The following is a 16,117-nucleotide window of genomic DNA, read 5'->3' as shown; positions in this document are numbered from 1 at the left end:
TAGAACTAAGATTAGATTATAAAGAATTGAGACTAGTAATAAAAATTTTGTAATGACATTGTGTACATATATGAATATAACTCATTCTGTACATATTTCTGTCTGACTTAATTAAATGGTTTCTAACAAACACATTGGGCTGATTCTATCAATGCACTATCCTAAAAAATTCGAACCTGCATAAGATAGAAGTTTATATGAATTATATTTAAGTCAAAACCAGTTTAAAGTAAGAATAATATAAGCAGGGAATATAAACAATATCTGCTTAGTCTTTGATTTAAGATTTCATATTCTCATACTCAAAATAAGTCCTAATTGGGGCAGTCGTTAAAACAAATAAATTTGTTAGACTACAGAGCAAGAGAAATAAGATACAGTAGAATAGATATATGGTGGCAGTAGACCATTCACGAATATTAAATAAAGAAAGCAAAGGTAAAGCAGGGTAGTGGAAGTATGAAAAATAGAATACAGAACGTAGCATAACAAATGGCGAAGTCCTAATTATTACAAGAGGCGCAGTCCAGTCTACATTATTACAACTTCTTATTGCCTGCAAGGAGGTCTCTGTGAACCTATATATATTATGCACCTTGGGTAGCAATGCAATCTATATATTTTAATGCAAGCTCTATTGTACAACTCAGGAGTAAAATTATTACATTCTAGAAAGGTCCAAGCAAATATTATACTGTCTGGGAAGGTGGAAAATTTGGATAGCCTGCAAAAGGAAAAGCCACATGTGTATGTATGATTGCTACAATGAAAGTGTATTTAGTTTCATTTGTACTATGTTACCTACATATTGATGTAGGTAACATATCTAGAGCAGTGGTGCTTAACCTTTTCGATGTCACGGAACACTTTTGATTACAAGAAAAATTTGGGGAACACCAAAAGTATTAGGGTCATAAAACTAGAAATAAAAATATGCATGAACTTGCCTTTTATAAAAAGGGAACTTATTTTAATGCAATACTTGAGCTTGTCAGCTTTTGCAGATTTCAGCAATATCAGGACTAATATGTGTTATAGCTACCCTCATCTCTTTGTCTATATTAGTAAGCCTTTCATGCTTTTTAGTTTTTATATTGGTTAATATTGAGAAACTGAGCTCACACAAATATGATGTTGAAAACTGTAACAAAATTTCATTGCCTTTGTGGAGAGAGATGGGTATTCGGCTTGAACAAAAATCCAAAATTCCTCGAGTTATTTCAGAGAATTTCATTTTTAGAGTATGATCTGTTGACAAGGTAACTAATTGTTCTTCTTGTAATGAAAATTCACCATGCGATGCATTAACTGTGCCAAATGGATATTGTATCCAGTCATAATTGTGTGTATTCAAGAAAGTAAAGTAATTTGAAAATCTCATCATCATCATCAAATTCCTGCCATGTACACTCAAGGGGTGTACAGGATTAGTACTACATGAAAAATTTATATCATTACTAACTTCCTATCTACAATTTTCGTCCAGATTAGTCTATTACTTGTCAAGACTCCAACCTTATCAGATCTTATATTTCTATCGTCTAAGGCACTTTGTACTGTATCAATCCATCTATATCTTGGTCTTCCTCTGGGTCGTTGTCCTGCCAACCTGGCAGAGAACACTTGTTTTGCTAATCTTTCCTCACCCATTCTGTTTAAGTGACCATACCACCTGAGATTAGCCTCTGCTAACGCATTCCTGGATGCTGACAATATCAAGTTCATTCCTAATATCCTCGTTTTCAATAAGATACTCTTTGGTCAAGTGTTTTACTTCTGACCCAGCTCTCAGATCCATAAGTTAAAACTGGTTTGAACACTGTCTTGTATATAGCTAATTTAGTGTTACGACTAATTTCTCTTATTCCACATGAATTTATTCAATTGACTTGCTACCATACCAGCTTTGTTGATTCTGTTGTCTATTTCCATATTTAATTTACCATCAACACTAAAAATCGCGCCAAAGTAGCTGAAATGTTTTACTTGTTCCACAAGTTCTCCGTTCATAACGCAGTTGACATTTTCAACTATTCTGCCTATTTATATTGTGTCTTTTTATTGCTGACCTTCATACCATCTCTATTACAACCGTTAATCAATTTAGTCAGGGAATAGTGCAGATTTGCAGCGGATTAATTTAGAAGTATAACCTCGTCCGCATAAAGCAAACAGCTGACATTAACATCTCCAATTCTGATATCATGTTTAATACCACTTTCCTTCATAATGTGATCCATATAGATAATGAATAACTGAGGGGATAATGTACATCCTTGTCTCACACCAGATTTAACATTAAACCATCTTCCTATACTTCCTTCAACTCTAACTGCTAACTTACAACTCAAATAAAGACTAAGTATTGCTTGATATAATACCCACATTGACATCATATAACTGTAGCGTATTGAATAGCTTCTCTCTTGAGACCTTCTCATATGCCTTTTATAAATCGACAAAATTTAAATACAGATCTTTGTTGTATTCCCATGATTTCTCCACTATTTGTCGTAAAGTGAAGATCTGATCCTGACAGCCTCTATTTTGGTCTGAACCCAGCTTGTTCTTCACCAAGTTTTTCTTCCACAATTCTTCTCAACCGTTTCTCAAGTATACTTGCATATATCTTACCAGGAACACTCAATAGGGAAATACCTCTGTAATTCTCACATTCAGTTTTATTTCCATTTTTATATATAGGTACTATGAGAGCTCTACTTCAATCATTGGGAATTTGCCCCTCTGTCCAGGCCTTCTGAACTATGCAGTGCAGCCATTGTAAGACTTTTATACCACCATACTTCAACATTTCTGGTCGAATATCCTCTACTCCTGCTGCTTTTACACATTTCAAGCCTTTGATGGCTTTTTCTACTTCAAGTATGGATACGTATTCCTGACTGTATGCTTGTTGAGTGTTTTTTTTTACCACTATGCTACCAATGTTTGTTTCATTTAGCAATTTTTCGAAATAATTACTCCATACTTCAAGGATATCTTTTTCTCCAGTTTTCACGTCACCTTTATCATCTCTAACTCCTTTTACAGCACTCTTTCCTCCATTTTCAACCTCCACAATAGTGGAATGGTGTGGAATTTGTGGAAGTGTGGAATAAATTTGATGGGCGAAAGGATTTGTATAAGAAGGATGGCCTGCATTTGAATGGATGTGGTGTGCGGAGACTGGAAAAAGTGTTGCTGAATGAAGTGAAAATGGATGTGCAGAACCAGGGAAACTAGAACTATCATGGAGGGGAAGGGGGGGGGGGGTGGATATGCAGCATCAGTGAGACAGTTGAGTGTAAGAATGTATAAAATGTACCCGAGCCAGTACTAAGGACAAGAAATCAGAATGGAATAGTTAGAATAATGCATCAAGATAGGGGTGGGACAAAGGGACCTCTGCATTTCATGTATACTAATGCCAGGAGTATTAGGAACAAGAAGGAAGAATTTTTGGTCTTGGTTGGCTCTTCCTGGCCACAGGTTATTGCGAAACATGAAGCATTAGTGAAACATGGCTGACAGAAGATGATATAGTTAGTGGGATAGAATGTATAGGTTATAGTGTGTTTAGGAGGGACAGAGAGAATAAAATGGGGGGAGGAGTGTTATTGATGATAGCTGATGAACTGCAGCCAAGGAGAATAGAAGTTGTATTGCAGGATAGTGAAAAGAGCTCATTTGAGACTATTTGGTGTGAGATTGAGACTACCAGAACAAAATATACAGTTGGGTGCTGCTATAGACCAGGTGATGGAATAGATGGTGGAGATAATATGCATAAAGAAATTGATGAAACGAGTGTAATTATTATGGGGGATTTTAACTATTGTAAGATTGACTGGAAGGAGGAGAGGACACGTGAGGAAGGAACTGGATTTTATTCAGTTACTAAGGGATAACTATCTGAGGCAGCATGTAATAGAAAATACTAGGGTTTTGAGAGTGCTTGACCTGGTAATAGCATCTGAGAATTTGACTGTAATGAATATGATCATGTTGCCACATGGGAGGTGGCTGAAGGTGTAGAATTTTCGATTAAGACAGGGTATACGTGGAATTACCGTGCTGGCAAGTATGACGAGCTTAGGAGATTGCTTGGTTCAGTGCCATGGCATGTAAAACTCTCAGGGCTAGATGTCGATAGATCATGGAAAGTGGTCAAGGAGCATTTGTGGGAGGTTATGGCTGATTGTATACCTAGGGTCTGAATAGTAAAACAAGTAGGGGTTAAATGGATGAATAACACCATTAAGCTTGAGCTGCAAAAAAAGAAATGACTGAGAAGGGAATTTAAAGAGAAAGGTGACCTGCAGGCACACGAAAGGTATAAAGCGCAGGTCAGAAGGGTAACGAGTGTGGTAATAAAAGCATAAGCAGATTATGAAAGGAAACTAGCTATGCAAGCTAATGAGAATCCCAAACAGTTCTTTCAATATTCTGCAAGTAAAAGAAAAACTGTACACGGCAGAATGATTTTAAGGAATGCCGATGGCAAAGATGTCACTGAATCAGTCGATATATTATGGAATTACTGAGTAAACACTTTGTAAGAGTATATCATCCAGGTGGTGACATTGAAAGAATGAAGAAACCATTAGTTTATACAGGAATTGTGGTGAATGAAGTGGAGGTGAATAGTCTATTACAGAACCTTAATGTGAATACATCTATGGGATAGGATGGTATACCAGCACGGGTCTTACGTGAAGCGGCTAAAGAATTATCAGTGCCCTTGACCATGTGGTTTAATCCGAGTCTCGGGGTCTGGTTTAGTCCCGAAGGTGTGGAAAGAGGGGAAAATAGTTCTACTGCATAAAGGGGAATCCAAGACTACTGTTGCAAATTACCGACCGATCAGCATATCAGGAGTCGTTGTCAAGGTCTTGGAGAAAGTAGTTAAGGGAAAAATACGGGAATGGATTGATGAAAATGGGATACTGTATGGGGGGACAGCATGGCTTAGTGAAGGGTAGATCATGCCTCAGTAACTTGCTCAAGTTTTATAACACAGTAATGGCTTAACTGGATAAGAGTAATGGGTTTACAGTGATACTGCTGGACCTGGCTTAGGTTTTGACAGGATACCACATGGAATTCTAATCCGTAAACTGCAACATATGGGAATGGATAAAGGGTTGGCAAGATGGATAGGAGGGTGGTTGCTGGAGACATATCAGAGAGTAATTTATTCAGGAGTAGAGTCCAAAAGAAGGCCTGTGACTAGTGGTATGCCACAGGGTTCTGTTCTTGGATCACTGCTGTTTAATTTGTTTATTAACGATATAGGGAAAGATTTAAGAGGAACAGTTCCTTTCCTCTTAGTTCTTTTCTAATATCTTCATTTTTAATATGATATTGCCATTGACGCTATCTGTTCATGCCTCTAATCTTTCTCAGGACTCTCGTATCTGCGATCTCTAGTCTTTGGTCAAGTGTTTTACTTCTGACCCAGCTCTCAGATCCATAAGTTAAAACTAAATTAGTTGTATACAGCTATAGTGTTCCGACTAATTTCTCTCTTATTCCATATGAATTTATTCAATTGACTGCCTACCATACCAGCTTTGTTGATTCTGTTGTCTATTTCCATATTTAACTTACCATCTTCACTAAAAATCGTGCTAAGTAGCTGAAATGTTTTACTTGTTCCACAGGTTCCCCGTTCACAACACAGTTGACATTTTCAACAATTCTACTTATTTTCATTGTCTTTGTCTTTTTAATGCTGACCTTCATACCATATCTATTACAACAGTTATTCAATTTAGTCAGGGAATTTTGCAAACTTGTAGCAGATTTATTTAGAAGTATAACATCGTCTGCATAAAGAAAAGAGCTGACATTAACATCTCCAATTCTGATATCATGTTTAATACCACTTTCCTTCATAATGTGATCCATATAGATAATGAATAACAGAGGGGATAATGTACATCCTTGTCTCACACCAGATTTAACATTAAACCATCTTCATGTACTTCCTTCAATTCAAACTGCTGACTTACAACTCAAATAAAGACTGAGTATTGTTTGATACAATGCCCCACTGACACCATATGACTGTAGTGTTTTGAATAGCTCCTCTCTTGGCACCATGTCCTATGCTTTTTCCAGATCTACAGATCTTTGTTATATTCCATGATTTCTCAACTATCTGTCGAGTTGCCCCAGTCCTGAAGATATATCAGGAGCAAACTTTGTTTGCTTACACTTGAGTTCTTACACTTACACTTGAGCTTACACTTACAATATGAGTTCTGCATGCTTCAACCTTGGTATTACCTCTGGGTCTGGCTCTCACCGAAGAGACCTCAATAATGCATAGCATTATACATGTCTGCAAAGAGATCTGCTTTGCATTATGAAATACTAAGGAAAGTGATGAGAACTTAGTCCACCTTTGCCACGAGTTGCCCCAGTCCTGAAGATAGTTCAGGCACAAACTTTGTTTGCTTACACTTGGATAAAGGATTAAACTAAATATATAATTTATGCATTCTGAGAGATATCTGTTGTAGGAAGAGGATGTAAGCATACTGCTATTAGAGTTCCACTTGAGAGTCAGATGGCAACTACCTACATTGGTATTTAGTGGAACTTGCTGGAATGGGGGGGGGGGGCATTAGAATGGCAATTACTCTGTTGGTAAGCCAATCGCATGAGTTGTCCTTATGATAGTTACATTTTGTAATGCCAGATGATCACTGGGCTTCCAAATTGTTTCCTGCAACCATATACTTGTGCAAAAGAGCCTTGATGTCATCAATATTTTGTTGGAATCCATGATCATTTCACTGTAGAAATGTTTTCATTATTTCTTTTTGGTGATATCATCTGGCATCCTTCAATGAGAGGCTTCATTTTCATTAGTCTTGGATTTTTTTATTTTATTATATATATATATATATATTTTTTTTTTTAACAATTGTGGATATCCAGTGTATCATTTCTTCGTCGGGAAAAACATCCATGTCATCACATTGTTGGACTCCCTCCAGGCCACTAGGTACATTAATTGTTTTATCTTCCTGTGGAGTCCATATCAATTTTTCTCTCTCTGATTTGATATCTAGGGAGATATCAAGCAAGTTATATAGTCCTGAAATGTTGTAGTTGTGAGAAGGCAGGATCGACATACAGGGTGTTCGGGATAAATTTGACAGTTTCATAAGGAAAAAGAAAATCTTCTTTGTATCTATTAAATTTAATGAATTGACAAAAAAACATTACAGGCAGAGTTAATTACAATACTATCAACAAGATTTACTCAAAATAACCACCATTAGCATCGATCACAGCTTCAATTCTGCTTCGGAACCTCGAACAAGCTGATGCTACAGTCTCCCTGGGAAGGGCCGCAAAAACTGTTTTAATTTTATCCATTAACTGGGCTTTTGTATTACTGGAAGTGCGATTGGTGTCTTTTTCAACTGCGCCCCATACAAAATAATCCATGGGGTTAAGGTCTGGGGAGTTTGGAGGCCAAACATTTGGACTGGTGAAGTCGTAGAAATTTTCAGACAACCATTTTTGACTTTTCCCAGAGGTGTGGCAAGGGGCCGAATCCTGCTGCCATACATACGGCCTACCATTGGCTACCCTTGTTATCCAGGGCTTGACTACAGTTAGCAACTCCACGAACAAAGCCCGAATTCCAATGCCAGGGTTCTTCAACACCTGTTCCTGCAGATTTGCGAGGAATTCTGCTGTACGAACGCAATCAGATCGTCTGCTAGGGATCTTTCTTCTTGCTACATCCTCGTAGTCACTATTGCAAGTCTCTAGTTCATGCCTGATTGTTTTTACTGTATTCAGGGAGCATTGGGCAGCAGTCGTAATATCCTTATTTTGATGGCGGGCACGAATCATCATGATACAAGTTATTCTCTTCCATGATTCAGGTGGGTTCCAGCTATCCATCCTTTCTGACATCTTGTATATGAATGAAGAAGGGTCCAAACTTTTAAATGAAGAGAAGTGTGTGTTAATACATGTAACTTACGGAAAAATATAATTAATTATAAATATGTCAAATTTATCCCGAACACCCTGTATGTGTCAACATGCTTACTGACATTTTTCATACAGTTGCATTTTCAGCATAAACAGGTTTAAGCACATCTTGCTACTGTTGTGGTATATTGCCTCTCCAACCCCTAATAAGCAATGAATTGCTCTGTTTTTAAGTTTTGGATCTTCTTTTCATCCTTCCATCTTTGGAATATTTGGGAGTATGCTGGGTAGCCTCTCTTACAGTTAGGACATTTTGGTGTCCTGTTCTTAAGATTCTCATGATCTTTTTCTGCCCTGTTGGGCACAGATGGCAGAGCCATGACAAGAAGTTTGACAATGATCATATTTTAGACATTTAAATCATTGCAAAAGGTTCAAGATATAATGTTATGGGGAAGCTGAGATAAATTGCTAGGACACATGGTGGGTTTGGTGTGTTGAAGATGAGGATGATGTTCCTGGTGGAAAATAAGGTGCAGATCCCCACATAATAGGATTCTTCTTATAGATGTTGCTCTTTGGTCCTTGGGTTCACAGAAGATCTCTTCATTAGGAACAATGAAGTCCCACCCTGATATTATGCCTCTAGAAAAGTTTATGGTTTTTGTGGGGGGGGGGGGAATAATTGGTATTCCCCCGATGGATGCAGCATGAAGTAATTTTTCTGTTCGTGTGTTACTGTTATTGTTGCTTCAATAAGAATAGCTCGTGAATGCAGTTTCATTTTAGATTTGGGAGATCCCGTAAACTCTTCTAAACCTTTCTGGATGAAGAAAGGTAACATTTTCCCAGGTGGACATTCTCCTTTTGGCAGGATCATGAATAAAGGTGTAGTTGTTGTATTGTATTTTTTGTTATGCTATTTTGATTTTCACCTGATGTATTTGAGGTTTCTGCACATGGTTGGGTTTGTTGAGGACCCCTGATAAATGAGAGGATGAAAATTATTCATTCACAGGAGGAGTTTGATTCTGTGCAGGAGCTCCCCCACCTTCATGGAGTCACACATAGATGCCCATCCTCCTACTATAATACTGTTGATCACTGCAAGCAAGCACACTAGTCGATTGATCCTGGCATCCAAGACCACCCATCTTACCAAAGCAGAGCTAAAGTAGTACGAGATACCAAGATAGCATCAAGGCAGTGGATCCCAATGATGGTGGTCTGGAGGACAGGATAGTACAAAAAAGACTCAGGGAGAAGTACAGCAAAAGAATATGGGAAACTAATAAGAATGAAAAGGGCCTGTATTGTTAATGGAAGCCCCTTTCTCCACCATGTATAGGTGCCTCACATTGAGGGATCTGGCATAGGCTAATACATTTTTTTTCCTACTGAAAATCTTGAGTTTTAATCCAGAACTCAAAAAAATTGACATACAACTCTCATTACAGACAATAACATATAGTAGTTATTGACCATGAGCAACTGTCTGCAGTACTCTCAGATGCCTCTGGATCACTGCTAGTTATGTGCCAGCTACCATTGACAGCAGAAGATGAAGACTAACAATCACTGATTTTCAAAAAAAAAAAAAAAAAAAAAAAAAAAAAAAAAAAAAAAAAAAGTCAGAGCTAAACCAGATTTGTCTACTAAATATGGGGAATTAAAATACTTCAGGTTTATTTATATTACTTATTTGTTGCAAGTTTTTCCACTTGGTTATACTATAAATTAAAGATGCTAAGAAATTATATTCTTGGTTTAATCCTTTATCCAAGTGTAAACAAACAAAGTTTGCATCTGAAGTAAATTCATGACTGAGCAACTCGTATATAGAGGCTAATGACTAACCAGACCAGTTTCAGAAACCGGTCTGGGTAGTGGCCCTTCCCATTATGCATAGCATTTTACATGTCCGAAAAGGTGTGTGCTTTGCATTATGGTATACATACTAAGACAAGTGATGTGAAGTCATTAGCCTCTATATACAAGTAACTCGGATGTGAATATGTTTCACGTGCAAAATATTGTTTTGCTTCTTGAGTAAAGGATTAAAAGCAAGTATATAATTGTATAATACAACCAAGGTAAAAAACTTTGAACATTATGCAGATGATGTTGTACTCCAAAACATATCTAGTGCAAGTCTCCAGAATTTACTAACTAAATTGAATAACAGCAGTAATAAATTTTGCGTGAAAATCAGTAATAAAAAGACCAAAACTGTGAAAATAGACAGGAGCATAGAAAACTTCAGCTGCATTCTGAATGGAGATCCTATAGAGCAAGTAAAATATTTCAGCTATTTAGGCACGGTTTTTAGTCAGATCTGTACTTAGGTTTTGTAGATCTGGAAAAGTCATACAAGGTGCCCAGAGAAAAGCTTTTCAAAGCACTACAATTATGTGGGATAATTAGAATATTATATAGAGCAATACATAGTCTATATCTAAGTTGGTTTAAGAATTGAAGGAAATATAGGAAGATAGTTTGATGTAAAATCAGGTGTACGACAAGGATGCACAATATAATCAAAACTTATTCATCATCTGCATGGATCTCGTTATAAATGAAAGTGCTTAAACCTGATATTAAAATCAACGATATGAAACTTAGCTCTTTGTATTATGCAGATGATGCTGTACTCCTAAATACATCTAGTGCAAGTCTCCAAGATTCCCTAACTAAATTGAATAACAACTGTAACAAATTTGGTACAAAAATCAGCAGTAAAAAGACTAAAACTATGAAAATAGCCAGAACCATTGAATACATTAACTACATTCCGAATGGAGAGCCTATAGAACAAGTAAAATATTTCAACTATTTAGGTACAGTTTTTAGTAAAAATGACAAATTAAACTGGAAATAGACAACAGAATAAGAAAAGCTGGTAGTGGGTAGCCAGCTCAATAAATTTATATGAAATAAGAAAGAAATTAACCAAAACTAGTTTTAAGTTATGGATCCAAGAGTTGAGTTAGAAATAAAGCCCTTGATCAAAGCCTAGAGATCAAGACTACAGATATGAGGACTCTGAGAAAAATTAGAGGAGTGAACCGAGGCATCAATGGCAGAATCATATTAAAAATGAGGATATTAGAAAGGACCCTGACATTATTAGCATTCAAGAATGTGTCAGCAGCACTATTCTAAGTTGGTATTGGTCACTTAAATAGAATGGGTGAGGAAAGGTTAGCAAAACAGGTCTTTTTTGCTATCTTTTATGCAAAAGATAGCAAAAAAGACCCAGAAGGAAGACCAAGGTCTAGGTGGATTGAATCAGTCAGAAGTACCTTAGAAACACAAAGTGTTAGTTATTACGATATTGGAGTGTTCACAATTAATAGACTGATGTGGAGGAAAATTGTTAATAAGAGATTAATAATAAATTAAACTTAATCATATAGTGGTATCAAAGTAACCTGAACATCCCTTGGGGTTACATATCAGGAACTTGATGATGATGAGGATGAAAATTAGAATAACAGCACCGACAAATATTATACTATATAATATTAATGTATATTGCAGTAACTAACTAAAAGTAATGTATACTCTGATAGTCAAAAGTTGAACACATTCCACAAAAGCAAATTTATTTCCTAGATATAAACACTGCATTAATATTACTGACTTGCTGTTAGATGGGAAAATTTTATATTTAAAGAATTATGTAGCGTAGCTAATATATAGTATTGCAAACTCAAGGTTAGGAGAGCAGTACCTAGCATTAAATGTTTCTTTTCTTTTACAATACATTTAAATTCAAACCTACCTGGGCTTGGATCTATTCCAGCTAACAGTTCTAAATGTGCCCTTAAAACAGAAAGATTTCCAGGATCACCTGTGCGTTGCAGTGCAATCACCAACTCTTGGACACTCTGGGAAAAGGACTGAGGAGTTTGCAGCTTTGAAAGAGGAAAAAAAATGCACTCAGACACAGTATATTATTTATATTATTAGGGATGGCAGGTGAGGGTATTCAGGTATAAGTTACTTCAGGTCTCAGAAGCTTAAAAATTTTCAATCCCTTTGTTAAAAATAGCACTTCAATATGCTTTCATATATTTAGCTCTCTCTCTATCACTCTCTCTCTCTCTCTATGATGTCAAGGAATGTGACATCAATTAAATGGTATCACACTACTTTAATGCCATCAATTCTGAATTTTTTTCAATTGATGAAATTTCAGGAAATGTGATCAATTCTGAATTAACAGGAAAAGTTAATGTTTTCTGTTATTTACTCTAAGTTTTCAACCAGAAAGAAAAATCATAAATTTGTTGAAATATTCCACAAATTGATTTAACAGCAGCAGATAATTTAATCATATTAACAAATAAAAAATTAAGACTGTCACATCCACAAGTCATAAAGAAAGTTCTAGGTATCTCCAACATATTCCCGATTATAACAAATTTTAATTGATAAGTTCAATTCACTAAGCTTTTCTTATTCTTCTTCCAGAAAAAACTCTGTGAAGCCACTACCACTGCTTTCAGAAATATTTTAACAATATCAACTGACTTACCAGCACCTTCGATGAAATGAATAGTCACTGTCACTTGTTCTTCAGTGGTAATGTGAGGTGCAACATCCAAAATAAGTCATATTATTTTAAATGAATCGCCTTGCAAATATTTACGGATGAAAACATGACTGCTGACTAAGTATTAAAATTTAAAATGAGTCACATTCTGTAAACACTTGCTAATCCTAAAAAAAACTTTTATTTTTGATTTAATTATTATTTTTTTTTTACTCAACTACAAAGAAATCAATTTTAAGTTAAAAATTGAGATTTTCTATTATTTGTTCTAAAACACTACACAGATGTATTTTATAAAAATACATCTGTATAAGTGTTAATCATACATACATATTAATTGTCAAATGATTTACTTTTTCTTTTTTTTATTTAAGTTGTTTTCAAGTCCAAATTAAGTTCTGCAAAGCATTAATGCACTTAGCAGGCGATTCATATTCACATATATCAGCAACAAGATTTTTCCAGTTGTTAAAGGCTTCACTAAAAAATATGGTTTTCGTACTTCCAAAATGTTGTAGTAGAACAAATAAAATGCAACTAGGAACAATTTTTCAACACTAAGCAAGTACAAAATACAGAAGCAAAAAAATATCCTTTGATGATTTTTTGAAAATCTAACTCTGCTAAATTCTTATTCCTTATTAAATAATAATTTAATAAGGAATATCAGAAATAACTTATAGAAAGAATGAGTGAAGGAAGAATCTCCAGAGAGAGATATAGAGAAAGCGACCTCAACGGAGAAGGAATAGAGGACAGCCTTTGAAAAGATGGGAAGGGATGCAGCAGGCCACTAGGCCTATTACTAGAAAGGAAGTAGAAGAAATAAGGAATAAAACATTTCTTTTTTTTTTTTTTTTTTTTTTTAATATTTATATTTTTTTTTATAAAACAGTTTAGGGGTGCTTAAGGGTCAAAGCTGTATAACTGAGAGGAGACCTCTACATAGCCTTTAAAGGAATGCGAAGAACCGACCAGGGCTTCTGACCTAATGTCCAATCCTCACCTTCTCGTGGTGCACCCTGTTGGGTATCTACTTTGATACTGAACGAACGAGGATGGGCTGGCAATTTGGGATTTAGCAGACCAAATTGTATTCTTATTGGTTAAACCAAAATAAAATAAAAATAAAAAATAAAAAAATAAAAAATAATAAAATAAAAAATGATGGTACAACATGACAAAATTTCATGCCGGCTGGGGCGTCGCCCGGTTAAACAAGGCCCCCGTTGTTTTCGCCAGGGAACCAGGGCGAACAGCGAAAAGTCAGCTACTGGAACAAATCTGAAAACAAACCCCAACTCAACATCACCAGAGTTAAAGATCGGTACTATCAACGTAAGAAGCCTGAATGGCAAAGAAATGGAGCTAGCTGAGGAATTAGATAAGTACCAGAACAACATAATAGGGGTGACTGAAACAAAAAAGACCAAAACCGGTGAGATCTTTCTGAGCAATAAATACAAAATGTTATATTCAGGCAATAACAATCAAGGAAAAGAAGGAGTAGCCATAGTATTCAACACAAAATACGAGGCTAATCTTCTTGAATGGCAGTCAGTCTCAAGTCGAGTAATGTGGGCAAATATGAGAATGGGGAACTGGACAATGAGACTTATTTGTGCCTATGGTCCCACAGAAGGTTCTACTAAGGTAGAAGTGGAGGAATTTTTTGAGGCTTTAGAAAAAGCAACTGACACAATGAAAAAGGAAAAGTTGGTCCTTGTTGGGGATCTAAATAGTAGAGTAGGAAATGATTGTGAGACACACAAAAATATTTTGGGAAAATTTGGAGAAAAGAGGAAAGCTAATAATAATGGCAAATATCTGTTGGATTTCTGCTCAGGACATGGACTGGTTATTACTAACACCATGTTCCAACATAAAAATGTGCACAAATTCACATGGAGAGAAGAGGCTAGGAATAAGAAAAGTCTCATTGACTATGTTATTGTTGATAGTGATGTTTTCTCCCTGGTGCAGGACACCAGAGTGTACAGAGGATTTGAAGTTGGAAGTGATCACTATTTAGTCTCGAGCAGGATAAAATTGAATTTCATATTGAAAAGAATAACACGTAAGAAAGTTTTAAAGCGAATAAAAGTTGAGCAGCTCTCAGATGTAAACTGTAGACTAAAATACAGAAATATTATTGAAAAGAAAATGAAAGAGTTTGAGAACAGGAATCAAACCTTGGAGATTCAGTGGCAAACTCTGAAGGAAACATTGATCGATTCTGCCAGAGAGGCATGTGGTGAGGTTGTGTGCAAAGATAAAAAAATCAGAACTCCCTGGTGGACACAGGAAGTTAAAGAGGCAGTGAAGGAAAAGAAGAAAGCATATCAAAAGTTCCTGGCAAATAAGTCAGCTTTTACTCTTACAGAATACAGAGACAAATGTAAGAAAGCTAAACACTGTGTAAAACTAGCTAAACAAAAGTCATGGGAGGACTTTGGCAAGAATATAGAAAATAAATATCAAGAAGGTGGCAAAATATTCTGGAGGTTGTTGAAGAAGCTTAGGAATGGAGGAAAGAGTGCTGTAAAAGGAATTAGAGATTATAAAGGTGAAATGAAAACAGGAGAAAAAGATATCCTTGAAGTATGGAGTAATTACTTTGAAAAACTGCTAAATGAAACAAGCAGTGATGACAGCACAGTGATAAAAAACGCTGACCAGGCATGCAGTCAGGAATACATATCCATACTTGAAGTAGATAAAGCCATCAAAGGCTTGAAATGTGGAAAGGCAGCAGGAGTAGATGATATTCGACCAGAAATGCTGAAGTATGGTGGTATAAGAGTCTTACAGTGGCTGCACTGCATAGTTCAGAAAGCCTGGACAGAGGGACGAATTCTCGATGATTGGAGTAGAGCTCTCATAGTACCCATATATAAAAAGGGAAATAAAACTGAATGTGAGAATTACAGAGGTATTTCCCTACTGAGTGTTCCTGGCAAGATCTATGCAAGTATACTTGAGAAACGGTTGAGAAGAATTGTGGAAGAAAAGCTTGGTGAAGAACAAGCTGGATTCAGGCCAAATAGAGGCTGTCAGGATCAGATCTTCACTTTACGACAAATAGTCGAGAAAGCATGGGAATATAACAAAGATCTGTATTTAAGTTTTGTCGATTTGGAAAAGGCATATGACAAGGTGCCAAGAGAGAAGCTATTCAATACGCTGCAGTTATATGGTGTCAATGGGGCATTATATCAAGCAATACTTAGTCTTTATTTGAGTTGTGAGTCAGCAGTTAGACTTGAAGGAAGTACAGGAAGATGGTTTAATGTTAAATCTGGTGTGAGACAAGGATGTACATTATCCCCTCTGTTATTCATTATCTATATGGATCACATTATGAAGGAATGTGGTATTAAACCTGATATCAAAATTGGAGATGTTAATGTCAGCTCTTTGCTTTATGCGGATGATGTTATACTTCTAAATAAATCCGCTACAAGTCTGCAAGATTCTCTGACTAAATTGAATAACTGTTGTAATAGATATGGTATGAAGGTCAGCAATAAAAAGACAAAGACAATGAAAATAGGCAGAATCATTGAAAATGTCAACTGTGTTGTGAATGGAGAACCT

At 36.0% G+C, this 16,117-nt stretch overlaps 1 protein-coding gene across 1 annotated transcript in view; it reads right to left on the bottom strand.

Moving 5' to 3' along the window:
• The window catches only part of roq (RING finger and CCCH-type zinc finger domain-containing protein roquin), a 504,568-nt gene that overhangs the window by 390,912 nt on the left and 97,539 nt on the right, over positions 1–16,117 (bottom strand). Inside the window, exon 5 of the mRNA XM_090405434.1 lies at positions 11,747–11,879. Coding sequence (XP_090261560.1) covers positions 11,747–11,879 — 133 coding nt within the window. The remainder of the gene's footprint in view (positions 1–11,746; positions 11,880–16,117) is intronic.

The sequence above is a fragment of the Typopeltis vanoorti genome, chromosome 1, assembly GCF_054136105.1.
Source record: "Typopeltis vanoorti isolate ZY-2024b chromosome 1, IOZ_Tvanoo_1.0, whole genome shotgun sequence".
Taxonomy (NCBI): Eukaryota; Metazoa; Arthropoda; class Arachnida; order Uropygi; family Thelyphonidae; genus Typopeltis; species Typopeltis vanoorti.
This window is presented reverse-complemented; position numbering and strand designations above follow the sequence as displayed.